This window comes from Gambusia affinis, linkage group LG15 (assembly GCF_019740435.1).
Source record: "Gambusia affinis linkage group LG15, SWU_Gaff_1.0, whole genome shotgun sequence".
NCBI classification, from domain to species: domain Eukaryota; kingdom Metazoa; phylum Chordata; class Actinopteri; order Cyprinodontiformes; family Poeciliidae; genus Gambusia; species Gambusia affinis.
The window spans coordinates 3,023,538-3,051,468 of record NC_057882.1 but is presented as its reverse complement, the minus strand read 5'-3'; the positions used below and the strand labels follow the sequence as shown (position 1 = coordinate 3,051,468).

Here is a 27,931-nt window from a genome sequence, read left to right as displayed (position 1 = left end):
GTTGAGCTGAGTCACCGCGTCTTGCCCCTGCCTCGACGATGACGGTTCTTACCCGCATGTCCTCAGACATCTGCATCAGCTCCTCTCTCAGGCTGCTGAAGGTGGAGAGCAGCAGACGCATGCTCTTCTCTGCAGTGAAACGAGTCTGAAACACAACCACATGGAGAGGAGAGTTAATAACAGAGAGGTTCTTATCATTCTCCTGCCCTAATGGAGGATCACAGGTAATAACAGGTAATATGTTGGCAGTTGACAGCCAGGCCACTGGACTGAATGCTGATGTTCTTTTTTTAGCATCAAGTTTATCAGGTAAGAGAAAATGCTGTTTTACTACCATCTTTTACATTTTTGTAAATGTTTTATAAACTATGTACACTTTGAGCTATATAAAAGGGATGTACTTTCTTTTCTACCAGCAGGTAGATAACCTATAGACCTGTCTCTGAACCACAATCTATGAAAAACCTGGTAAAAGTTCAGTCCTCTCTCTATCTAAACAGCTACGAGGAATGAAAAGACCTACTGTGAAAGCAAACTATGGCTGCAGGCGCTGGAACGAGAACCCAAATAAGCAATAATAGCTTATTATTTATTCATTAAAATGCGTTGGTATATTTTCCGTGTATCTCACCTCCAGCAGGTAGCGCATCTGCTGCTTGGTCAGTTCATTGGCTCCTTTCGGAATCAGAGACTCCACCTCCTGTTTCTCCCCCTGCACACACACCAGAACCAAACAAGGACTCAACAGAGAGAGACACACCTCAGCACATATTCATCGCCTCATACAAACAGGAGAATACATCAGTATTGATGATATCTGGTGTAGAGAGGAAATTTTATTTAATATAACTGACTGATTCTTGTCTGTTATGTACACAGTTGATCTTTAAGGTATTTAATTGTTTCAAGAGCTCAGTTCAGACTCGTCTCTCACCTTTAGGTCACTGGACAGATTCAGAGCGTGTTTCCTGTAACACACAGAGAGGAAGAACAAAGTGAGGTAGGCAGCATAGCTCGGAGGGAGCTGAGTGTCAGAAGTGAGTGCCTGCAGAAAAAACTGATATTTGTTCTTGCTGTATTCCAGGAATCTCAGGTAAACACAGAGGGAGGCAGGTGAAACAGAACATATCAGTCTTAATATCAGCATACATCAAAATTGGACATAAATTAAGTTTAAGACAACATTGTAACATTGTAGCACAGTCTGACCTAAAAACATCCTTACCATGACTTAAATATTGTCATTTCATGACTTTTGTGTTTCTGCTCTGTTACATTTATTTTTCTGCTGCGCAACTGAACTTGAACCAGGAGAATGTGAGGTGTAATCTTGAAGGGTCTCCAGAGTCTAGAGGGCCACATGAAAAGGTATGGCAGTCCAGATTTGGCCCCCGGCACCTTAAGAGTGAGGCATGCGTCTCTGAAGTTTCATGTTTTTTATTTGCACTTTTGTTGCTTTAAATACTTTGTCATAAAGTGTGAGATTTCCACAAATGTAATGTCATGTTTGACTAAATTAAATTACACTCCCTAGGTATTTTTTTTTTTTTTTTTTGCATCCTTTAAGTCTACTAACAAATTTATGAATGTGTTCAGTTTCCAACTATTTGGCTGCAGCTTTAGACACCCAAACATTAAAAGAGAACCGTCGTTTTCTCCTAAGTCTCTAAATTTCCCACACTTAGATAGCAGACCACCTGCTGAGTCTGCAGAAGTCTTATGAAAATCTCTGGATGATGGGAACAACTGAAACTCGACTCCAACCTGTTTGAACAAGCTGCAGATGAACCACTGCAGGCAAGTGGCCAAACCCTCAGTGTGGTTGTTTACTTGGAATCGGCTTCATTAGACGTCAACAAAATGAAACTATGATATCAAAGATATCGCCTCATCTCTAACGTTATGAAGGTTGTCTGCAGTGAGTTCGAGCCAAAACGACAACATGACCCCAAGGATTAAAAGGAGACGTCTGGTATGTTTACTTTAGTTGGATTCACAAAGTTTCCTATAAAAACTGCAATTTTTCATGGATAATGGTTTACCGATTTTAGCCAGTTGTTGGACTCCATGTTTTTCAGTGTTTTGCAGAGTTACTATACACTAAAAAATCCAAAATCATCAGGAATATTATTTTCAAGTAGCTAAGCAAGTTTTCTGCAGATAAGCACGTTTTCATGTTAATGTCATTCTGTTAATGAATCTGCCACTCATTAACAGAAATATAATTTTAAAAAGAGAAGTTATGTACCTTGTGTTCAGATATCATGAGCCTAGAATCAGTATCTTTTTCTTGTTAGATCAACAAAATATCTTAAGGTCACGTTACCATGGGAATGTCTACTTGTGATCTTGAAATAAGATCTCAAACTTGTTTTATAGTGTTAACAGTTTCAGAAGTTGTTGTTTTTTTTTTTAAAAAAAAAGGTTTTGTTGGCTCTAGTGGCCTTTATTTGAAAGTAGTTTGACAGGAAACAGGGTAATCAGACATGCGGTAAATGTCGCCAGGCTGGGAATCGAACCTGCGACCACCGCCACGAGGACTAAGGCCTCAGGACGTGGGTGGTGTTTTGCCCCTGCGCCACCACAGCACCCCACACAGTTTCAGTAGTTTTACTATATGAATACAAAATTATCTCCACTCTTGAAGTTAATTAAAAATCAAAGAACTAGTCTGTGACCAATTCACAGACCAGTGAATTGGTCCATTCTAATGATTACACAAAACCATCACAACAGGAATACTGACTCATTACACTGGGTCTCTCAAATGAATTATTCAATTTAGTAATACAATGTCAAGAAATGGGCTTTGTTTACTTTATCAAGACTCGCTAAAATACATATATATATATATATATATATATATATATATATATATATATATATATATATATATATATATATATATATATATCATTTACAAACATTATCTAATTCACAATCATGACTGAGTGCTTGCACTTACTGTCCACCGATCTTGGACACGTTATCGTAGATGTAGGAGTGGATATCACAGTTCTTCCTGTAGACATCTGCCAGCAGTTCGCCAAAGTAACGCGTGTCCAGCTTCGTTGGCTCCGGCGTCTCTCTCTGCTCTGATACGGAGAATTTCTGCTTCATTGACGGAGCTTTCTGCTGAATGATGTTGACAATCTCCACTTCTTCAACCACTGCAGAACTAGCTTGGTAATCCTCTTCCTCCTCGTCCTCGGCCACTTCCAATTCGACTTTCACATCGTCCTGCAACAAACATCAAACTTCAATCAAATCTGCACAAAAAGATACCAGGACCTTGGCCATGAAAAACAATTATGTCTCTGCATTTTGACCAAATAGTGGCAGGCTGTGTAAGTAAATGTTAATCCTGTGAGGATTAGAAAAAATCTACTCTGAGTTACAGTAATTTTTGCTTTTAAATAGACCAATTGTAGAAAACTGAAATTATTATGGCATTTATTTCAATAAGTGACTTGTGACTGGATGACCAAAAGTCCATATTTAAGCTGCTTCATCCATTTAAACTCTCCATAAAGCTCAACAGCAACTGCTGAGATTTGCATCTACGGTTTCAAAAGAGCAATACTAAGCAGTCACTAATGTGTAGTCATGACTAGCATTCCTGGTCATCCCCCAAGTTGTTGGATTTCAGAGGTTGAGGTCAGAGCTTTGGTCAGACTAATTAGATTCTTGCTCACAAGTTCCTCTGTGAAAGTCATAGCAGGGGGAAAAATATCTCTGAACGAGAAGCCAACTAGAAAACGGTTGCTGGAGGAATCACAAAAAAGATCTGGAAGATTGGTAAAGATCCAGAGCCGTTTCTGTAAAAATTGGCAGCCTCTAGTTCTAGTGATTCATTGGTTTGGCTTGTGATAGTAGCGCTGTCATGATGTCATTTTAAAGGGCTTTCCCAAAACTGATGAAGTACAATTGAAAGCAAATTTTACATTGGAAGGAACTTTAGTGAAAGAGAAAGAGAGAATCATAAAACAGAGGTCAAGAATGTAGAAGGCAATGCTTCCAGCTAATGAAAACATCAGCAATTTAATATGTAGCCGTGAATCAAGCCAACGCCACGCTTCACAATAAAACTGAAACCTACGAACAATCGGAGCCAGTTTAACATGTAGCAACAGAGTTCTGTGAAGCAGTCAGCTTAATTACTATCACTTATGTAAACTCCAAGAGCTGAGCTACTGGAGACAAAAAGCACAGCGACACCTTCAAGACTCCAAACTGAAGGAGTTTTCTTGTGGTAAGGTTCTCTCATTGTCAAAAAACAGCTAAACACATTGGTCTCACGTTTATGGCTGGCCCTATTCTCTGAGAAACAAAAATTTATGTCAGTTTACCAACATTAGGGCAACACATTAAAACTGTACTGTACATAAGAGACAAAAACAAGCCAAGGTCTGTCATTTGCTTGAAACATTTTGATATTTCTGTCCCCCTCCTTTTAAATAGTTCATGTGTTACAAGTTCCCGCATTAAACCTGCAAATTATTTTTTTGTTTACTGGCTGAATACTAAAATAATACTAACCTCACTAACAAGGATTGCCAACTTTTGAATGAAACTTGAAGTGAAACGATGATATGGGTTTATCCAGATGTTCACTCGTTTTTAAGAAACAAGAAAATACATTTTTGCTCATTTAAATTAGTCTTGAAAGTTATTCATTCCTAGTGGTTGAGTTTAGGAGACTAAAGTCAAGTGGTCTCTTATCTACTGGGCAGACCAGATAAAACAGTGATTCGCTGTGGTTTTCTAACTGTCTATATTTGGAGAGAAAACCATTCAGGCAGAGTAAGAGATCAAATGCTTGAGTCTGTTAATTGTGCTTCAGTTTTTAATTCAAAAGTCCAAACTGTCATAAGTTTTTGTTGACGTGGAGGATACAAATGCAGGAAGAAGGAATGAAATTCTGCTGTGTGCTACTCATGCACTTAATATTAAGTATCAAGTAAATGCAAACAAACAAGAGACTGGAGCAAAATAAATATGGAGGTAGACAGCAAGTAAACCAGGAGTCTGATTAAATGATTGTGAAACAGCTGACAAAGAGCAAGGATTGAGGTATGAAAGAGGCGCAGACAGTATTCTACACTATAACAGAAGATAGGAGAAATTACAGAGCAAGATCTATAATCCAACGACCACCCAGGAACCGCCTACAGAACTTCTCTCAGTTTCCGAACACTGGATTTAGTTCATTTAGCAAGTGTTAGACAACTCTGTTTACTATCAATGCAAATTTTTTGCACTAATGATGCAACAAGAAGAAATAATGTAGAGGTTGTGCCTTCTTAAAGATCCAAGTCTTCTGCCCGGAGCAGTTCAACAGGATTCCATGAGTGTGACGGAAACTGACCAGACAGAATTCCACACTTCATGGAATGAGGGTACGTCATGATGGGTTCCAACTGAACATTATGACAACGTTTCAGTGCAATTTCGATAAATTTGCTAATGCCACACAGCAATGTATTTCAGATGGATGCATTGGCTTGCACCTTCATAGGAAATAGGTTGCTGTTAAACCGGAAATTCAGAGATTGGATGAGATGAACTCCAGGGATGCTGAGTTTTGTCCTTCAGAAACCATTTACAGGGAGGACAGAATGAAACAGCACTCTAGGAATTTCTACATGGTACAACCCATTCAATCAGGTGGCTAAAAGTACCTGAGAGTTTCCAACTCCAACTGTTTCCTGCTTTAAGAATCATGAAAAACTCTGCTGTGTGCTACTCATGCATACACAAAATAAACTGGTGTAAGATGATGGCAAAAGATATCAATAAGAGCCTTGCAGACGTCACGCACTATTTGAATTAAAATAAAAAAATTACCAGAAAACTAACGATGAAAACTAAAAACTAAAACTAACCCTAAAATGACCATCGTAGGGTCTGTCACCAAGATCCCAAACCTACGAACAAATGGTTGACGAGTCAATCATCTCAATCTCACTAACAACATGTAAATCTTACTGGAGAACTGTGGAATGAGCTGAATATCTAGAGATATTTAAAGCAGAATGGTAAAGCAAAGAGTGTAAAAATTCAGTAAATCGGCATGGTGCAATTGATAAATGTTTGAACAGTATGACTTTGTCTCACTGGCAAACCATGTTTCCTTCATTTAAAGACAAAACATTTCCTTGCTGTAAATCCTAACAATAACATCATGAGTCAGCACACCTGTAAGGAACATTCCTGCTCGTTTCAATTCGCACGTCCTCCAACTAAATTCAGACAAAAACACTAAAAATCTGGATACTGATACGTTGGCAAGCTGTGGCTATCCAATCAGAAACAAATTGCCCATTTAGGGTATCTGACTAGAACAAGTCAAAAACCACATCAAAGATGAAGCTTTAATAGAGATGAATGCAAATAATTACCCACAACTAAAAAGATATTTTACACAGACCGACTCCCACACCTGGGAAGGTTAATGTATCAAGCTATCAAAACAGAACCTGTTCCCAGTGTTTGAACAAGGGTTTGGTAGCAATGGGAGAAACTCCCATGACACATGGCTGTGGCATCTGACTGGCTGCAGAGAACATGGTACAAAAACCTGCAGGCTGGTTTATAATCCTGCAGAGCTCAGCAAAAGAGCGTCTCTTACATGGTTTGGAGCAAATCAAACAGCAGAAGTGTAAAAAGCCTGTTTACATGGTGGAGCAGCGTTCATGGAGGTGGGTGTGTCAGCTTCACACCCATGCCTGTCATACCAGTAAAAAAGGGATAGTGGGGATAAAGAAGAATCATGAACCAGTCTACACACTGAACAGATCTATGGTGAGAGCTTGTTATCCAACCAGACCAACCAGTAGGTGTCAGTCCTAACAATAGTACACATTGTACATCTGTGTTCTTTACCTCAATCTACTCTTTAAGGTCAACAGGCTCAAAAACAGCATTTGTGAAATGAAAATCAAAAACCATGTTTAGTCGGCTTTAATTGCTCTGTAGTTCGTTTGCCTGGAAAGTTTGGGACATTGATTGAATGTGAAAATCAAACTCTGATACGAACCTTGAAGTGAACTCTGGTGCGGTTTGAATGCATGTGTGAATGACAAGCGGGACGGAGAACGCTCCAAAAGTAGGACATAGCGCAGGGCATTCTGGGTAAACAGCCAAACGAAGGAATGAGTCTAATGCTACTGGGAGAAATGACTCGTGGACTTTTGGCAAAGACAAAAGAGAAATCCGACAACTCCTAAAATCTGACGCCACTTCATTTTTTACACTTTTTGGTGAAGGGCAACATAAAGCATAAAGCGCTGCTTCAGTGGTTCTTCAGGCAGTGCCACCACAGGCTTGGGGGAACAAATTTTATAGCAATTCTAGTTCCCAATCAAACTGAACCTAACAGATTGTCAGGTGAGAAAAAACCGTATGTTTAGCTTGTCACAAAAAAAATAAGAAAATGTGTATTTTGTCTTTTATTCCTTTATTGCAATGGTACTTGTCATCACTAGAGAAGATATCAACACTGAGAGCTCAGTGCAATTCAACAACCAGTGACAATCACAAATTTCCACTCTTAGGGCCCGATTTCATTTACCTAATCTGATAAATGACACCAAGCAAAAGTCAACCGCTGAATTAGCTCTTTGTCACTAGCACAGAGGATCTGGTAAGTGTTCGAAAGGGTAAAGTCCACACACTCAACTCTGCTCCTTAACTCACAAATGTATTTTCTTTACAATTATATCATCACTGAACTGTAGCAAACAGGTTTGCATACAGCAAAACGTTTATGGCCCAGAGGTCTTATGCACACATACATTTTATTATTCTCTTTCCTTTGTAAAACTCATGAATAATTCTACGATATTACACAACCACAAGAACATACACATAAAAAAAGACAGTGTGGAATTTATTGGAGCTTCACAGCACATTTAGCAGCCTTTATTTATACAACAAAAGGCCATACAGGTTCAAGTCTTGGCATTGGAACAGAATCTTTTTTGTGATGGGATCCTGACTAAATTAAACCGAAACATATCTTGAAAGACAAATCTAAAGTAAACTCTAATACTAGCAGCAGGTAGGTGACTTAAGACAGCGGAAGATGTAAGAAGTAAAAGATTTTGTCAGCAGGACATTTTATACTTGCTATGCAGGTTATGGTTAAAAGGACACAAGGCAGGGATCTGAGCCTGGACCTTTTTGTTGCAAGTCAACAGTGCAACCAACTGCCCCACCGAGCAGCAACACAATATCCATGTAAAATATCAATACGAAACAATACCAGCTGCTTGCTGGTGACTGAAGTCAGACAGGTAATATCTGGCCTAGCTCTCAAAAACATTTAAAATATAATCTTTTTCTTTCCAGACTGAGAACAAATTATATCCAAAAACTCAAAAGTCAGATTTTCTATCACAGTTTGTGGGACAGGGGACCTTCCGTTGTGACTCTGGCTCGCAGAACTTTGTGTGCCCAAGTAACACTAGAGGTTGTTATTGAAGAGAGGAGGAGTCATCTTTCCACACAAGCTCTTTGTTAGAGTCTCTGTGAGCTTCTTTGTGCTGGGATACATTAAAATATCTCCCTGGCGATGAGGTGTTTCAGTCAGGATGCTCAGCACAGCTTTTTAGCAAAAATAAATTAGCCTTTTTTCCAGTTTAGTTACAGGTTTCTCCTCATGTCAGTCTCATTGCAACAACTTTAACTACTTCTCTGCAAGTGACAGAGACAATAGAAAGAGGAAATAAAAAGCTGTCAGATTTCTGATTAAAACTTTTTAAAAGGGTCAGAAGACAAAACGTTCAATGAACCAACAAAGCCCTTTCAGGAGGCTCCTTGTCTGTGATTCAAAGATCATCTTTCCAGGAATTACACAGGTACAACAGCATGTTGTTGCCTCAGGCCTTTAACCTGCACCAAAGCAGCTATATGCTAAAGATATGCAGTGATCTGAGTAACACAGATGTGACCCATTTAACTCGAAGGGTTTTATATATATATATATATATACACAGTACAGACTCATTGAATTCAATTAGAAAGTGTGTCCAAACTTTTGGTCTGTACTGTATATATGTAGGAATATATCTAAATATCAGAAAATATATTTCTCAGAGATGGTCAGAGAACTGGCTGGTGGCTGGAGAACAATTTTTTTGCTAGACCACCCTGATGCACACTTAAAAAAAGTTAATAAATAAATAAGCAAACATATCAAAGATAAACCGTCTCTTTGGTGCGGCAGCAGGTGCAGAGGGACAAAGAACCACATAATTGCTGTGTCAACAACAATAACTGAAGAGAAACCACAAATGGTGCAAGGAGCTTCTAGAAAGAAAACCGTTTTCTAAGATGGCATGTTAATTATTCAGTGGTTACTTTTAAACTTCCTTCCAGGTCACAAGGTTTAGAAAAACAAGAATAACATCGGTTTTTTTCAATATCATGCAGTCCTAATAATAATAATGACAAACATTCATCAAAGGAATTGAAAACATGGACATGTTGTGATTGCTGGACCACTAATATGAATCCACTCCAAGACAAGGCTGTGGGCCAAATTCAGTATCTCTCACATCTACAGATTTTCACCATCAACCAAGCAAAACCTTGGTGATAGATCTCTACTTCATGCACCAGCTGTCAACAAAACCAGCTCACATTACAAACAGAATCACATTAAGAAACATTTAGGTGACAGAGATTGGAAAACCAAATTAGAAAGACAGTTAGTGCTGCAAAACTAGATAGACAAATGCTTAATTAGCCCAGCAGCTTCATTTTAGAAAATCAAATGATCCCAATGGGTTCTAGCTGCTTTGAGAGCCAAAACGTTCTGCAGAATAGGATTAAGGGATCATGTTACTCACTATGTGGCTGCAACTGCACCTTGCACCAAAAATATGGTGCAAGAGTAAAAAGCACCAATACTGAATTTTAGAGTGTAAAACTGTTACTGCATCACCACTAATACAGCCAAGCTTTTAATTATTAAGTTAATTAGCCAAGAGTAAATTTGTAAAGCTAGCTATACACTAACTTGATTTGATGTTTATTCAGAATGTGTAAAAATCATTAAGTCTTTCCAGTTAAGGCAAAGCTGTAAATCTACCACAGTGATCCATTGGTGGCCTTAAAACAATGTAAAACATTTGAAAGATTTATTTCCAGACTATAAAAATTATAAACATGACATTCATTGTTCTTTTCCTCACCACAAAGTGACATCCTGTTTCATTGCCCTGTAATTTAGCTGGAATACTCTCCAAAGGAATGGGGAAACAAACAGCCGAGCAGAAACAAAAAGCGTTACAGTAAGCTGCTGTGGGTCTCAGTTTACCAAACTCAGATAATCCTGGAGTCTAAATGATGTGACTGAAATCACTACAGGGTACTCCTCACTGCAGCAGAGATCAGCTCAAAGAGAAGTAGACATCCGCCAGCGGCTGTTGCTCTTACTTCCAATTAAAGCGACTTATCTGTCAGCAGAAGCATTTAAACAAAGTGTGACAGCTTTAAACTGAGCCTTCTTAAACACTGACCGAGCACAAGATTTTCTCTTAAGCATTTACAGACTGCTGCAGCTGTATTATCATCCATTTCTTATCAGCAGTTTGATAGTAAAAATATTTTTAAAAGGCTTCTACAGGTTTCACAAGTCAATCTGAAACTGGTCCACAACTTATGTTTAGGCTGTGCCGCTAGTAATTAGTAATTACAGTGTTCAAAGTAAAGAGCTCAGTTTATAAACCAGGTTAGCATCTACTTCTTTAAGTTCTGCCATCACATGATTAACAGAATGTAAAAAGGGATCAAGCTAACGTTATGCTAACACCTTAGCAAAGATCCTCAGCAAAAATCACAGTTTGTTGAATATATTTTGTAGCCTTACACATTTTTGCTTGTTTAAAAACAAAAAGTCAGGAGATTCAGAAGGACGTTCCAAATATTTTCTTAAGTTAATGTTATTTTTAGAGTTCCACTGGCCTCCCAAGAGGCTAGAGCAGCAGCTGTGCAGACTAGCTATCCACGCTAATAATCCAGCTATTAATCAGGTAATGCCAGTTTTAGATTCTCAGTTGTACTTTCTAAGAATCAGAACAAGAAGAAATAACACTCTTCACAATATGCATATTTGCTTAACTTTTACTAAATTTATCAGGTGTTTATTCTGTGTCTCAACATTAGTTAAACATTTTTTTAATATGAATTACTGTTTTAGCTTACACCAAGTTGAATTTTAATACTTATGACTGAAGTAATAAGAGCAACTTAACGTACAGATTTTTTTCTAAATATCTGTATATGACTGCCCACTCCATGCATTACTATGCATCAAAACTAAATGTATCAAATAGCATCATGATGACTGGCATAATCATATTTTAGTAGGATGAAGGTAATAACTTATTTTGGTTTAAATAAAAGCAATTATTATGTAATATCTATGTAAATACTTTTACGCAGTGGTTCAGTTTTCAGTTTGGTTATAGGAAGGTTCTGTCAAATGGAAAGATTTTTTTATTAAAATATCTGATGCATGAATTATATGACTGGGTACCCTATTGAGGGTGTAGAATGGTCAGATATTCTGTCCATAACTTTATAATTGGCAGCCTTGACGGTGCACATTAATGAATTTTCTTACCACTGGTTGCCTAAAAAACTACATTCAGACCTAGAAATGATTTGATGTGTGGAAAAAAAAGTGAAGGCGGATACAGATTATGGGCTTACCAGTTGAACAATAAGCAACTGTCAAAATCCATGTGTATGAGCATTCCTGTGCTGAAAGTTATTGTGAGAACAGGCTGCTGAGACATACAATCATCTAAAAAAAAATAGAGCTGATGTAATAATGTCACAGTTTGACAGGGAGTTGATTTAGGTGTTTAAGAAAAGAAGGGGTAAGTGTTCAATGAATTTAATATTCAAGACTAAACAAGAAAACAGCAGGCCGAAAGCCAGGTTAGTCCCTGCATTATTGTGCTTAACCAAAGGGATTTCTTCTCGAGCGTATGTGTACTGACTTGTTTTTAATCTATATCCACCCTAAAGCTGAGTCTTCTTCAGCAATAACGGTCTTTTACTGCATAAGGTCCACGTTTTACTGCACCACAATCAAGCCAGTCATTGAGGTTAGAACTCACGCAGGTGTGTCCCTGGCATGTAGCAACTTGATAGCAGCGTATAACTGCAGGCCAACATACAGTACAAACTCATCAGGCAGTAACGTCAATCTGTCACAGTTTCATCTGCTCAATCAGGTGAAAGAATGTGAGTTACAACAGGATTTTCAAGGACTTGCTTTTATGTGGGAGAAGTTAAAGATTTGCATTTTATATTTAACAAATGTCACTAGCAGCTATTTTTTACAAATAGCAGACAGTCAAATGATACTTCTCTCACTAGTTTTATGCTCCAATTCTGCTTGCATCTTATTTGAGGCAGCTTTTGGTTCAACAGTCAGTTATTCAGAGTACAGTATACTCTTGGCTTTTCTGCTTCACCACACCTTCCATTTAGAGATCACTCATCGTCATTATGATTCAGGCATGTGTTGGTTTTGGAAAAGATTTTTCATTCCTGTCACACACTATGAAAGAAGGCTTGAACGATGATGACAACTTGGTCTTACTGCACAAAACCGTTTCACAGATGCAACTCTAAATCACTGATTGTTGTTCCTAAAACTGGCCAAACACACGGAAGGGCTGTGACAATATATTAAATACAGCCCTATGTCATCTGCAAATGCGAGTGTGACAATATGAATAGAAAGACTGTATTAGTCTTCTACAAATTTTAAAAAATTGTAGAAGTAAAGCTGTGTAGTATTAGAACTTATTTTATATAGTAGAATTAAAAAGTTAGCAGTAGCATTTTTGTGTACAGGCTCTGGCCCTATTTTTCTGTGTTATAGCTAATCTCCCATTGAAAGAATTCAACCCTAGAGCACAAACTTCATTTCGGCATTATACTTTACATATTGTATAATGCTCTTTGACATTGTGTTTATGTTTATATCTTGCTCTCTATTGTCTGTTTTATTCTGTGTATGTGTGTTTGAAAAAACAAAAGAGAACACAAGGAGGAGAAACAAAACTGCTGCATAATTGGTGTTCAAAGATTTCAAAATAAGAGCATTAAGATAAATGTTGACTACTTGTAGAATTCTTAACAGTTGATAACCAAAATTTCAACACAGATGTTGAACATTAATCAACTGGAAGTTTACAAAAGAGCCAAGTAAATCAGAGCAGAAACAGAATTTTGCCCACCACTTTCTTTGGACTAGGAAGATGGAGTACCCAGATAGAACCAATGTCTGAGATCAGATCATGCAGACTCCAGAAATCTAGGATCTTCTCGGTGCAAGGCAAAAACATTGCCAACTACAGCAGCATGCAGTTCACTTTATTAAATCTGTTTCTCAGTTTTTTGCCTATTGTCTCACATTTTGACATAGCAGCTAACACAATCCCAGCAGTAAATCACCTTGTTGGTTGTCGTTATGTGTTCGTAACCCAGGAGTAAGAGTCACAGTTGTTCTTGCACACCATTAGTGTTCAAACAGCTGAGGTCAAAACCCAAGTCCTCCCTGACATTAAACACATCCGCTCTAACTGGAATCCATCAGAGCTGATCCTTTTTTACTCATTTTCAGGCCTCCACACCCGCTAGTAGCTTTGCTTTTATTACGAACACATGTGGAGTGTCAAGAGATTTCCACATATTTCCACATCTGGTAAAAATAGCATCACAACATCAACACAGGCCTAGGAAATGGTTTCAGATGTATAATATTGTGAAAAGCTAAAAAAAAAAAAAAAAAAAAAAAAAAAAAAAAAACAACTGAAAACAGAAAAAATGAATTCCAGATTGACAACTAGTCCCTGTTTCTGTTGCTTATGAAACCACTAAGAGGTGTGGTTGCTTCACTACAACAAGTTTCTTTACATTTTGTCACCACCCAAAACATTTTGCTGTAACCAGGCTGACAGAATCTAGAGGACAAGTGCCTGAGGCCAGACAGCCAAAATCTTTTTCTGAAGTACTAATTAACAAGAAAGAACAAACACCAGACAGGTAAGATGAAACCTAAAACGATCGGAGAACCTGGAGATGATTAAAGGGATTGAATCATTGGGTTCAACTACAGGGCAAGAGTTTCCTGACCAGATTGGGGTCTAGTTCTCTCTTCAGAAGCAGAGCAAGGTTTCAGGCAACATACCCATGTGAGTTGTCAGTCAACTGTGTGTAAAAACTAAATTAGGGGAAGCTGTTAGAGACTTCTCATTTAGTAAAATGAAGATAAAATATTGTAATACCGTACAAACTGGAGATTTTCATACATCACGAGTTAACAGCATTGTTGTGTCCTTCACAACAACGCTATTAAAATAATATGCTAAATGCAGGCTAACTACTGGGGCAGGTGACTCAGGTAGAAATGTATGAACATTACACAGCTGACAGTGCAGGACAAATATTAATATGCTAAATCTATATGAGCAAATCAAACATGTATGGTATTGTCTTTTAGACTGGGCTAATCTAGATCCTGCTTTTATTGTTAGCAATAAATAAATATCTCTACACCAAGAAAATTAAAATAAATACATAGCTAACATGCAAAGCTATTTTTGTTTTAATTATGTAAAGTATTTCAAACTGTCTTGCTGCTGAAATGAGCTATACAAATAAACTTGACTGATTGATATCTACAAAGATTCACATATCCATTTTCCATAAAATAATACATCTTTGCTCTTTTTATTAAAATGTTGTGTTTGATTTGCTGTCAGGCAAGTTAAATGATTACTTTTTTGACGAGTAATTCTTTTTTTAGCCTCTGTTTCTGGATTTCCAGTCAAAACACTGCTCCAGTAGGTGGCAGAAACTCTCACATTATCGACATCAGCAGTCTAAAGAAAAGCATCATGAGCATGGCTAAAGTAGAGTCAGGCCCTCTGCTGATGTTTACTGAAAACATTCAGGTCAAACTCAGAGGTGAAAAACAAAATAGAAAAAGAACTCCACTGTTATTGTATCATAGAAAGTCATTTCAAGCATGCAGAAAATAATCTGTTTATGAAAATATGCTGATTGTTTGCAAGTAAGATAAGCAAAGTGTTAAAAAATGTCCTTTTTTGTCCATCATGACAAGAAGCACAATTACAGTGGAAAATATATAGACATGGCCTTTTATGCATTTTTGTGTTGAGTTTAGTAAAAGAAAGTCAAACAATGGTTACAGATATGTTTAAAAACATAGTTATATACATTTACTTCAAAAATTGATATAAACATTTAAATATTGACAAATGATTATAGGTTTTTCTTTTTACTAATTTTTGAGCAAACTTTAGGATTTCCAGCTAAAGAAAGCTCTCAACAGCAGCCCAGAAGACGTGTTTCTTCTGATCAAGCGTTCCTTCCCTCTCAGCTAGACAGCAGGTTAGAGGTCCAAAGTGACACAGCAGTGATAATTACTCCTCCTCTGTTCATGTGAACGCAGCTTAGACTTTTGTCCAGGCTGTGCCAACTCAAATGGCACAGACACACCATAAATCAAAGAGCCTGCCTGCTAAATACACGACGCTGCAGGTTCACATCAAAGGAATGTTCCCCGCCTATCGCAAAGGCTTCTGGGATGCAGCCAGACACGCCCCAGTTTTAACACTCATCCTTGCAACAGTAGGAGTTCCTGTGATTGTGAGCAAAGTGGGGCTAAGTGTGTGAATGTGGAGTACGGAGGGCGAGGCTGCACACTCAGCTCTGAAGTCTCAAACAAAGACTACGCACGACGTTCCCACCTCAGAGTCATGTTCTGTACCCGCCAAATGCTTTCTTTGGAATTTTATGAAATGCAAAAGTCCACTTATGCTCCTACAGAGCCAGACGTCTGGCTCATAATCACTTCCAGTCTAATTCCTTCATTTATTTAACTATTACGTAGAACAGATTTGTTGTAGGGTGATTTCCTTTTCAAATAAATGCTTACAATTTAGAGGTTGGGCAGCGTTTTAATATCAGACTGGATTAGCTCTCCACCCCCTGAGATCATGTTGACTGATACAGTCACTGAGTAATTCTAGGGTAAATTTCAACCGTTTGCTGTTTGGTTTCATGGGAATGGCAAGTAAATGTTTGTGTAATATCTCTTCCCAGCTTCATTAGAAATTTAATTTGTTTCTCATTATCACAGTTACATTTCTTTTCTGAGCTGCAGCAGTTCAGAAACAGAGTAGAAAAAGAGACTCTTTCAGTTTCTGTTTTCAATGACCCGATTGATTATTATTATTATTTTTTTTAAAAGCTATATTCAACTTGTTGCAACAAGCTGCTGGCTCATTTATCTGCAGGACTGCAGAACGCTCACCTGAGGTCATTAACATGAAGCGTCTGTTGGTGGAGTTTCAACTTGTAGGAGAGTTGATGCTGGTGTAGGACTCTTCTCTGAGTTGAAATCAAGTGTGCATTGAAATGATCCTCCAAATGTTTAGCATTTCTAACCTAGTTTTCTGAAAACAGTGAAGAAAAAAAAACTCTCCAACTTAAAGTTGGGATTAAAATTCAAAGGGCTTCTTGTTGACAGGTGCGTCTGAATAAATTGGAAAACTTTTGAAAACTTTATTTCAGCAACATAACATTGTAGTCACTTATTTCTATATAATCCTAATGATTCTGACTGGTAAAATTCTAAATTTCTTTTCATCTGATAAGAGCACATTCAACCACTGACAAATAACCTGTCGTAATAAGAAATTAATCAATCTCAAGACAAACTGAAATAAGCTCTAATAATTTTCATTCTGGCGATTAATATTTTTTGAACTGCAATTCTGTTTGAAGAAACATCTTAACCCATTTTATTTACTGACTCACTTGTGTAAGGTTTTTATGTCCTTTTTATATTGTGTTTTATTTTTAATATCGAAGAAGTCTTCCAGATCCAATATAAAATGTTCTGTACAAAATTAAAGTTTATTTGTCTTTGAGAAATTTAACTGGCATTATTATGACACCATTTTCAACATTAGTTGAAAATGGTGTCAGAAGAAAAACAACCTTGTTTATCGCAATACTTTCTGGAACAATTTATTGCCCAGCAAAATTTGCTGTTGTGACAGGCCTAGTCCAATCCTATTTCTCCATAACCCAGATAGGACACTTCTGACACCTCTAGTTCTGTAGTGGATTAACAAAAAGGACGGGACAGTTCCGGCTCAAGATATATTTGTGAAAAGTGCTGCTTGTGTTTTGCACACATTTTCCTTCCACTCAATTTTTCATTAACATGCTTGCATAGCCAGATATTTAGCAATAACGTTTTGTGGTGTAGCTTCCTATGGAGAAATGTTAAAACTTTCACATGTTTGTGTGTAATTGTGCAATAATAATAATTGTTATTGCATTTTTTTTTTACTTTCTTTAAACTGTAATTAGCAACAATAGGAAGAAAATCAGGGCATACAGTCTGAAATTACAAACATGCAATAATCCGTGCTCCTATTTTCCAAACCAATGTTCATCCAGACATGAAGAATACTTCAATTCCATGTTTTTCCTTGACTGTGTATTCTCTTTTCACCAATCAGGCTTTTCAGTACAGTTCATGGTACATTTTATGTTTATCTGTTAGGCTGCTCACCTCCTCCTCCTCCTCCTCCTCCTCCTCCACCTCCACCTCCTGCATGCTTGCTTCGCTCTTGTTGGGACTGGACGCCTGGCTGAACACTGAATGGCTGCTTTGAGCGTCGGTCTGAAACAAACAACCAGAAAAGGAAAACAGAAGAGAATCAGACTCTGTCTTTTTGGACATCAAACCCAGAAATTAGGACTTTACTGGTTTTTAATGTAAAAAGAATATCCAAAGGCATCGCTAACCGAAGCAGCTGGAAGGTTTACTTGTGGCTCAAACAAATAAACTTGAATTTTACTATCTAATTAATTTTAAAACACAGTATGATTAATGGGCTATGACATAAGACAGATCATAAGTAGAGATTGATTTTATTGTAATTACTTGAGGTAAAGAAGGAAATATGCAAACCGAAGAGATCAATATTAAAATAAGTGTGATTTCATCCCGTCTGTCAATGAGGTTAAACCTGCAGCTTTTAAAAACTTCCAAAAAGAAATGAGGTGCTTGCAAGAAAAAGCTGTTCTACATTTTTTCATGACTTAAAAAAAAACACATCAAACCAATGACAAGATTGTACTAATGCACAGACTTTGGTGTTTACAGTCAGTGAAGCAGGTGTTGATGCCTGTCTTTCTACCCTGATGTCACTCTGAAGGTATGAGCAAAACAAAAAGCCAGCTGTAAGCCAGAATTACCTCCTGATATGATAAACCATTCCTATAGCCTTAAGTCTCCACCACAGTAGGGATGGGCTGTAAGGCTAAAAAAAAAAAAAAAAAAAAAAATCTTACCACCACATATGCGATTCATATTAGTCAATATGAATAATTATTGATTAATTTTTTGTTTTAAATATCTGAAATACTGCCAAATTGGTGGCGTGATGTTTCATCTACAGTTTTCACTCCATGCCATTTATTTTTATTTTTAAGTGGCTGTGAGGCACTGTGGCCTTAAATTGCTGCTGCACAAAACAAAGAGTGAGTGAGTTAGTTGATGCCACCTCACTAAAGCATTTCCCCTGCCTACATCTCCCAGAATGCCATGTGGTTCTGGATCAAAGTGCAGTGAAATGATTGAATATTTTACAAGACATATAAGAATATCTTACATTTAAGAATATTTTATAAGACATATTGATATTGAACACATGTCTATTGCAATATCTTGCAATTCATTTATTGTCCTGCCATCCCTACCAGATTTTTTTCTTGTTTAGGTTAGCTCACTATAATCCTCATATTTCTCATCTACGATGACGGTGCTCTACTGTATTATAAATTATTCTATTCTAAATAATTATAATATATTATGTATGTAATAAACATTTTATATTATGTATATATTTAGCTTGACTCGTTAAAAGGGGAAATATAAACCAATTCTATTTTTAATTTTTTTTACACAGGAAATACGATGTCAGATTTGAGACCAATGGTGTGCATGTCCTTAAAAACTAAATTCAGACAGAACATTATGTAATATGGTTAAAAATTCTACATGTCAAAGACAAAGGAGCTGAACACACAGAAAGCAGATTTAATCACTGCACTGTGGTAAGCTGCTGCTATGTGTGTTACAAATGTAAGCTGCAGCAGAGTCACAGAGGGTGTGGCACTTATTACTCATTATTAAAAAAACACCTCAAATACCTTGATATTAGTCTACTGCACTGAAAACCAAACATAAGCAAATCAGTAACTAAGGAAGTGCGTCGAAAGCCAAGTTATGCATAAAGGCAAAAGAGGAAGACATGGAGAAGCTGATATGATTCAAATGTTTTACAGCCTGCAGCAGGAATCTTCTGTAAACCTCTGTGAAATCATGAGTGGAGTAACAACAACTTAACCGGCAAGAACTTCAGGACCAGACAGGTGCCATTAACAAGAAAACAAGCAGAAACTCAGACAACCAGAAGCACAATCAATGAGAGTTTATATTAATGAAGTGATAATATACTCTAGGGAGGGACAGAATGTTCATCAAAAGGTATTTCAGGACTCATTCTGCTTCAGCAGTGTTCACCTTGCAAAAGAAGGGAACAGTTTCCATCGGGATAATTAAAAGGAAGGCAATCTCCTGTTGGTTTCTCAATGGAGGTGTCCTAACAAAAGTATTTTATATGACAAACCACCAGAAAGAAGCACATGATTGCAAATCAGAAGGAGATTGGTGAACGTTTGATAGCTTACAAATAAAAATGTGAAAATTAACATGTCCAAATATACTCCACCCGCTTAAACCCCTAAAAGAATCCTGTGCAGCCAATGCATTGAGAAATCACCTAATAAATAATGCGCCATTCATGAACATTAGTTGCTACACCAAGAAAATACTTAGCAAAAGCTTATGCTAATGCACTAAATTCAACCATGTTGATGAACACAATGTGTCAATAACAAAATGTGGGACAGTACATCTATCTCCCTTAACAGGGTCAAATTTGTTATTTCACATCTACCTGCATGATATACTGCGTTAACGGTCTTCCCCTGCTTCAAAATAAGAGCATGAATATAAACATCTTAACTACTGAAAGAATTCTCAACAGTTCATAACCAAAACAGATGTCAAACATTATTTAACTGAAAGTTTACAAAATAGCCAAGTAAATTACTAATTCCAAAGTCAGCAAAGGTTAAAGTGCTAAACAAAAGAATTAGCACCCTATTAATGCAGTTTCAAAAGTGTACACACTGCTGCTACTAATTATTTGAAAAATGGAGAGAGTACAGAAAGGAAATGCAAGGCACGCAGATTAATTAAAGAAGCAGATAAGAGGTTCATGCTAACTCTGGAGGAGCTGCAGAGACGATTAGATCAAACTGAAGAATCTGTTGGCAGGACAACTGTTAGCTGGACACTCTAAAAATCTGGTCTTTATGGAAAAGTGGCAAGTAAAAACCTGTTCAAAGTTTGCTTAAAGCCATGTAGGGGGCACATAAAACATGAGGACAAAGGTGTCCTGGTGAAATGTTGAATACTACAGAACCATTACAGAACATTCCTTGGGGAAAAACTTGAGACTTGGGTGGAAGTTCAACTTCCAGCAAGATAAGCCTCTAAACATCCAACCAAAACTACAATGGAACGGCATAAAGTCAACCAAAGCCATGTCATGTTTTTAAATCTTAAAGACACGTAGTATGTCTTTTAACAATCCTTCATTTATGAGTTAGAAAACCCAGAAGTTCAAACCTGGAAGGTTCACACTCTGCGGGAGTTTGTTTTATATGCAAATTAGCAAAACATCTGCAGGTATACGGACCTTTACGTCATCTGCTTTCTGTTCATCATATTCCCGTCAGATACTCTAGGCTGTGAAAAGTTAGAGCCCGGTGTGAGAACTGAGAATCTGGTGCCACATAGCACACATTCCCACAGCCTGTCTGAGGCCTCAGCCCTGCGCCGCATTTCTGTCTTCTCTGACATCTGTGATGGATCATGACTGGCAAACTAATAAGCAGAGATGTCTGACAGCTCAGGGTGAGCCCAAACTGATTTATGAAAACTAAACAAGAGGTCAAGCAGCAGAATCAGCTCTTAAAATGAGCTGCTTGCCAGTTATTTACCTGGTAGAGAAAAATAGAGAAACCAGTCCAACAGGAAGCCATGCATACTTTTGTCTCAATAACTAGGTCATAATGATTTACAAGTAAAGTTTGTACTGGTTAAAACCAGAACAAAATACAGCAGAAAAGTGAAGGCAGTGAAGAATGACACACAATCACCATAGACATCAAGGATCATAAGTCAAGAGTCAAACATTTTCAAGCTGCTACAAATGATATTATAAACAGTTTAACAAGCAGCCATTAGCTATTAGGAGCCCGAGAGTGAACTGAAATAATAGGAGAATTAAAAATAATGGTTTAGTTCATTAAACTGCTTTTGGTTTTCTTCAGAAATGTAAACACTGCATCATAACATACCTTGATTATTTGGTCGAGAGTCAAGAAACCATTAGATTTGACTGAACAAGTTAACAAAAACAATCAAACAACAACAAATCCCTGAATTTCAAACCTACAAACTCTGAAGTGACATGATCACTGTTAGGTATACTTCAGAACTGTGGGTGCCACTGATTTAATGAGATACAAACAACTGGATGTGTAAAATAAGGAGTATTTCTTGAGCTATAACACATTTCATGATCTGTACCAATAGTGACTTTTAAGGTTAGTTTTTTTAGAGAAACCCTGGACTTATGGAAGGATTTCTGTGTATATCCTAACTTTGGATTTGAAGACAAAAGGAATTCATTACTGTTCATGCAAAGCTTGAAGAATAATTGGTTTTAGTGTTGAGACGCCTTTCTGTTTACTCAGAGTCTGGAATGGTTGCTGACATATGCCAGATTAGTTTGGGTGTTTGTTATTTTATCCCTCGACTTTTTTGCACACTTTCCTTGTTTTGTTCTAGACTCAACTACCTTACTGTAGTCATTGCTTCCAGGACATTATTATCCACTTTTCAAACTTATGGTTTGTGATGTGGACCCTCCCATATTTCTGGTTCCATGTTTCTGGTTACACTCAGACAGAGCTTGAGTGTATGGATTGACCAGAGCCTCTACATCTCAATGACATTTAGAATTGCTATTTTTGTTTATCAATTTGCCTTTTCTCCAATTCACAAACCCATTTTACACCCAGGGTTTTGTCCCTTACTACCATATCATTGCCATGTGTTAACCACTTAGCCTTTTATGTCTAGTTATTTAGGAATTTTGTTACTTAACAGCATCTTTTCTGTACATTTTGCAATTCATTTCCACTGCTCGTGGTTCCAATCTCTGGTTTGGTCACTCTTTTCAAACGTGGTCATGACTCTTGATCAAATTAAATCAAATCTGAGAAACCTCATATTTATTCCTTTTACTTTTTGAAGTTGCATAAGCACATTTCCTTGCAGAACAGCTCGATTTGTTATTATGTCAACTATTACTCAAACCATGAGTTGTCAAAGTGGATACAAAACTGTCCTTGTGCAAGTTTGGTTAAAGACGGCAAAAAACTACAAATGTATGAAACAACAACACTCCTGGCTGACATTCCTCTGCTTCAGTTAAACACCTCACAATCCTACAAGCATTACTATCACATGACCAAACAAACACCAAAGTCCCTCCCCCTTTACAAAACACACAAACAGGGGGGGATAAAGATGGTAATCAACATAAATTATGATTTTAAAAAGTAAAATGCATCAACACGAAGCTGCTCAAAGATCATAGTTCTCCGTATTTAAAAAGATCGACTAAAACAGACTGGAACCACAACCGATGGAAATAAGTTCAGAAAATAGTGTATATTAATTCTGTATATGAGACTTTGGTATTTTTATGACATCTGTTATTAGTATTTGTTTACTTACTATACATAGTTTTACTTATAGGGCCAATATCACCTGTTTAAACATTATCTACATCAGCAAGAGATTTGATTTTCCTCTTCTAAAGGACAGTGAAGGCAGTATGATTTGAGGTTGCATGTGACGTAAATGTGCTCCACTTTTCTTAGTCAATTCATTAAAATAAGTCAAAGTCCAAAGCAGTAAAATTTTGTTAAAGTTGCAATACATTTGAGTTTCTGAGATCAATATATTTTTTATACTCAAATATGGACCTTAAATCATAAACAAAAACTGCAAGTTTTAATAATTTATGTTCCCTTTAAACTTTTGCGCGAACTAACAAATATTAGCCCGGATGTTTTAAAGTTTTAAGAGCAACATTTTATTTTCTAGCGAGTCTCTCTTTAGTGGTAGAAAAATGAAAGCCCTCACCTCAGTAATAAAATTCTGTTGCTGCTGCTGCTGCTGGTAGATAATTTCAGTCCCATGGTTGCTGCTGTTGCTCAAACGGGGCAAAGTCTGCAGGTACATCGGCTGCATCATCGACTGCACCATGGGCTGCAACATGGCCTGCTGCATCACGGCCTGCTGCATCACGGGTTGCTGCATCACCATATAGTTCTGCTGGGGCATGGCCTGCTGCACCGGAACCAGGTACCTCATCGTCCCGTAGGATCCGTTCATCGCGGTAACCGGCAGCGTAGTCACATTAGAGACCGAAGACAACTGTATTGGTGAAACCGGTGAAACCGGAGACACCGGGGAGACCTGTGGGAGCGAAGACGCCGGTGACATCGACCTGGTCGAGAGCACCTGCGTGGTCACCGGCTCAGATGTCATCGTTTTGTACGTTTGAATCTTCTGCGTCGTGTGGAGAACCGGCTCGGAAGTCACCGTTTTGTAAGTGTGAAACTTCTGGGTCGACTGGACAACCGGCTCGGAATTCACCGTTTTGTAAGTGTGAAACTTCTGGGTCGACTGGACAACCGGCTCGGAAGTCATCGTTTTGTACGTTTGAAACTTCTGGGTCGTGTGGTGAGACATGTTGACTCAAAACATTGGAGCAGAGCAGTTCAGACCGAAAGGAAAACAACCGAAGCTGCAGCAAAAAAAAAAAAAAAGTTTGGGAGAGTCCACGAAGTGAGGAAAAACAAAACAACAACAAAACAAAAACAAAAAAACACGCAATTAAAGAGCTCCTCCTTGGGGTTTCTCTGTCTGCAAACTGGTGATTCGCCACCGACTGATTTCCTCCTCAGCTAGGAAGACTGGGTAGGAAAGTCCGGTTGGAGGAGTGACTTGTTTGATAAGGATAACCTGAAACATGAGGGAGGAGCTCTGCTGCTCTGAATACAAATTGTAGGGAAAGCGGGAGGGCTCAGAGACACATTTTTGATGTGGAACCCAGCACACAACTTCAGGCATGTCGGCCTAATTATTGGCAACGCCCTGAAACACTCTTTGTGAAGAGTATTACATTTACCTTCGCATTACTAAAAGGAAAAAAAAAAAAAAAAAAAAAAACTAATAAAAAACCATGCAACAATGGCTAGGCACATTTCCTCTTACATGTATGCTACTTTAGTTCACGCTGTTTCCTTCAAGCCCAAAGGTAAAATTACGAACTCATTTTAAAAGCCATAAACAGAAGCTGCAAATTTCAGTGGAAATGAAAAACAAATATGCATAATCTGATTCAGCCACCAGGTGGAGACAAACACCGGTTCATAAGGAATCCGACTTTGTATTATTTTGTAACACTTCAATAAAAAGTTGGCACTTTTGATGGACTTTCAATGCAACTTCCTGATAATCTTTGTATTAAAGTGTCATTATTTACCAAATGACCCTTCATGACAATATTAATAGACATTCATAAAGACTCCTTCATGTTTATGACAGATGTTATGTCAGTCTTATGCACAACCCGTCAAATAAAGTGTTACTAAATGTTTTAGTTGTTTCTCCAATTTATCGTCTGCTTGCTGATTTTCTGATTTTGATGAATAACAGGCATTTGTTGAACTGCAATCAGGGCAATGTGCCTTTAGGACAAGGGTTGGGAAACACCTAAAGTGAACTACACATTCGTTCACTTTATTTAGCCCATGCAGGCAAGCCACTGCAAAAAGTTCATTAATAGTGCCAACAATAGATAAAGGGATAATTGAATTAAAGAGTTTGTTTTCTTTAACTCTTCGAATTACCCGCTCAATGTGCAATCACAGACGTGCGATTTTCTGTGTCTGGAGGACATTTGGAGCTGGCATCTGCCTTTTTTTGCTGAGAAAATGTGGACAGTATACCTTGCACTTCACACACTCAGAGATGAGGAATCCTTTATCTACCATTATGGCCATGTCCTCAGTAAGAAGATTAGCCAATCCTGACCTCATAAACACTCTTATTGACCCCTCATAGAGTGAAGAAACAAAGGTCACTGTACCATGGGGAGCTATTCCGATCAGACCTTTCATTGTGCAGTGAGATTTGTATTTGAAGAACATCTCACTTTGGAGGAGAGGAGAAGCAGGAGTTTGACATTTGAGCTCAGTACAATCTACTATTACTTGAATATCAGGAAAATCTTCGAAGTCATCAGGGAGCTGAGCTCGGATGTCCTCTGTTTCAATCCAGATACATAGAGAACCCAAAAGAGTGTACAAATAATTGGTCCATGAACAAATAATGCAGCTTACTGTAGAAGGGTAAATATTAAACTGGTTTGCTATGTCTCTCTCCTTAAGACCTGCAGCCAGGCACATCTGGAACAGCAACAGTTCATCAATGGGTTGCAAGGGATACCTCTGTTAAAAGAAAAGGCAAAGATACATACAAAATATATAAAGATCCATAGTTATTTATTTACTTAATTATTCCAAACAAGTTTTTATGAACAAAAGTAACCAGTAGAACAAGAGAAATGTGTATATACATAACCAAGAACAGAATTAGCTTCCCACTACTTTTTGGTTTGTTCATTGAAGTTCATTTTCACTTATTTAACCCTTATCTCAGTTTAATAAAATATATTACATACCGACTCAAAGACTATCAGAAATCTATGATAATGATATGCAAGCAGCACTTTCTGAAGATAACATATTCCTGTATAATCTGTAGTAACAAGTTCTTATGGCATCTACAATGTGCACTTGGGGAAACTGCAGATACAAACAGAAGGTTCAATGAGCCTCCAAAACATCATGAAGTGTCTATAACTTGCAAATCTATTGGTACACAACACAGTAACATAGCAGATTATATTTAATAATGCAAAAGTGGATAAAGTAACCACAACCTTTACTTATTAAAAAATACTTTAAAAGGATGACCCCTTATCTCCTAATAAATTTAATTTAAAAAGTTAAAAATCCTTTGAAACTACAGCAGTAGATTGTGTTAATGTTTGTACTTCATGTTAGAAAATATGCAAAATACTTTTAGTAACATTACGTACATTTTATTTTCACAAGATATCCATATTGTGCAGCAGGTTCAGCAAATACAAAACACTACTGAACAATGACACATGTGACTTTAACACAAAATGTAGGTGTGTTTATTGTATTTTTGAGTTAAGACATATTTAATTAAGAAACCAGGGGTGGGGCGAGTAACCCAAATTTTAAAAAGAAAAAGGTTTACAATAGGTGTACAAGCTTACCTTGTGTAAAATCAGATGTCATCATCAGACCCTGCGAACCTTTGTAATCCAAAGGTAGATTGGATTTTCAGTTCTTCAATCTGGTTTATTAGGGCTTTTATTTCTTCTTTTAATTTCTCGTTTTCATTTATTGCCATGTCCAGGCCAGCTGGTTCTGCGACAGAGCAATAATCGGGACCTGCAGAAGTGCATTGCACAGGCCAATCAGTTGCTCGGTTGTTGGCTCTGGTCTGCTCACTCATATAGTCGCTTTGTCAGGCTGAACACAGAAGTTGTTCCATTAAAATAACACAAGGACGGCTCTTTTAACCATTCTTCTCTCACCAGCAATTTGAGGCTGAAGAAGCTGATCTGGAATGAAGTGAAGACTGCAAACTTTGCTATGCGGTGTTAACTGGTATTTCAAAATTGATTTTGAAATACTATTTTCTTTTTTAATAATATGTAAAGCATAATAATAATGATAATTTGTTATTATTATTATTATTATTATTATTATTATTATTATTATTATTATTATTATTATTATTATTATTATTATTATTATTATTATCATCATCATTATTATTATGTTGCTATTAGCAGCAAGAAGAATGTCCAGGCGTAGTCTTCCTCCCACAGCCAAAATCGAAAACTCAAAAAAATAATAATAATAATAATAATAATTTAAAAACAGTGTGTGAGCCACACACTAGAGGTTGTGGCGAGTCTGTTTCAGGTCTAGTCACAACAGTCCCAAATATTAAAAAAATACTTTTCTAGCCGTAGCCTACTTCTCACTCTGAAGGATGTCATTGACTTTGTTTCCCATCTGTTCTATAATGTTTTCTATTTTGCTACTTTTTCTGATCCGTATTTCATTTTATGTTATGTTCAAATTAGAGTCGAATAGGACTAGAATATCCTTTAACTCTCCTATGTGGTGATATCCAGCTTTACCAGCTGCATGTTAGGGGTAAATAGAGAAGCATTCATATTTAGACTAAGGCAATAAATCAGGCCTCTGTATGGCATGTAACAGATTAAAATAAAGATTAATCAGGATCAATTAGCAAGGGGCAATCATGATAAGGGCTGGGTATATTTGTCTAGGTTATTGTCTGGTATTGAATGTTTTTTTTATTAGCTGAAACATTATATGTGACAAACAAACAAAAAAACGAAACCCAAAGAAATTTGTAAGGGAAATACTTTTAGAACAGCTTGGACGCATAAACCTGTTTCTGTTTAAAATATCGTCGAAATTAAAATGTACATTTTTAATAATTCAT

General features: G+C 37.3%; 1 protein-coding gene across 4 annotated transcripts in view; it reads right to left on the bottom strand.

Annotated features, from left to right (window-relative positions):
* pof1b (POF1B actin binding protein) overlaps positions 1-27,931 on the bottom strand; it is a 50,069-nt gene that overhangs the window by 8,926 nt on the left and 13,212 nt on the right. For all 4 annotated transcript variants that reach the window (XM_044139948.1, XM_044139951.1, XM_044139950.1 and 1 more), the window contains 7 exons: positions 26,661-26,838; positions 23,426-25,800; positions 17,642-17,752; positions 2,966-3,240; positions 935-968; positions 632-712; positions 53-145 (listed from right to left, as the gene is read on the bottom strand). In XM_044139948.1, coding sequence (XP_043995883.1) covers positions 53-145; positions 632-712; positions 935-968; positions 2,966-3,240; positions 17,642-17,752; positions 23,426-24,037 — 1,206 coding nt within the window. In that variant the 5' untranslated portion in view covers positions 24,038-25,800; positions 26,661-26,838. The remainder of the gene's footprint in view (positions 1-52; positions 146-631; positions 713-934; positions 969-2,965; positions 3,241-17,641; positions 17,753-23,425; positions 25,801-26,660; positions 26,839-27,931) is intronic.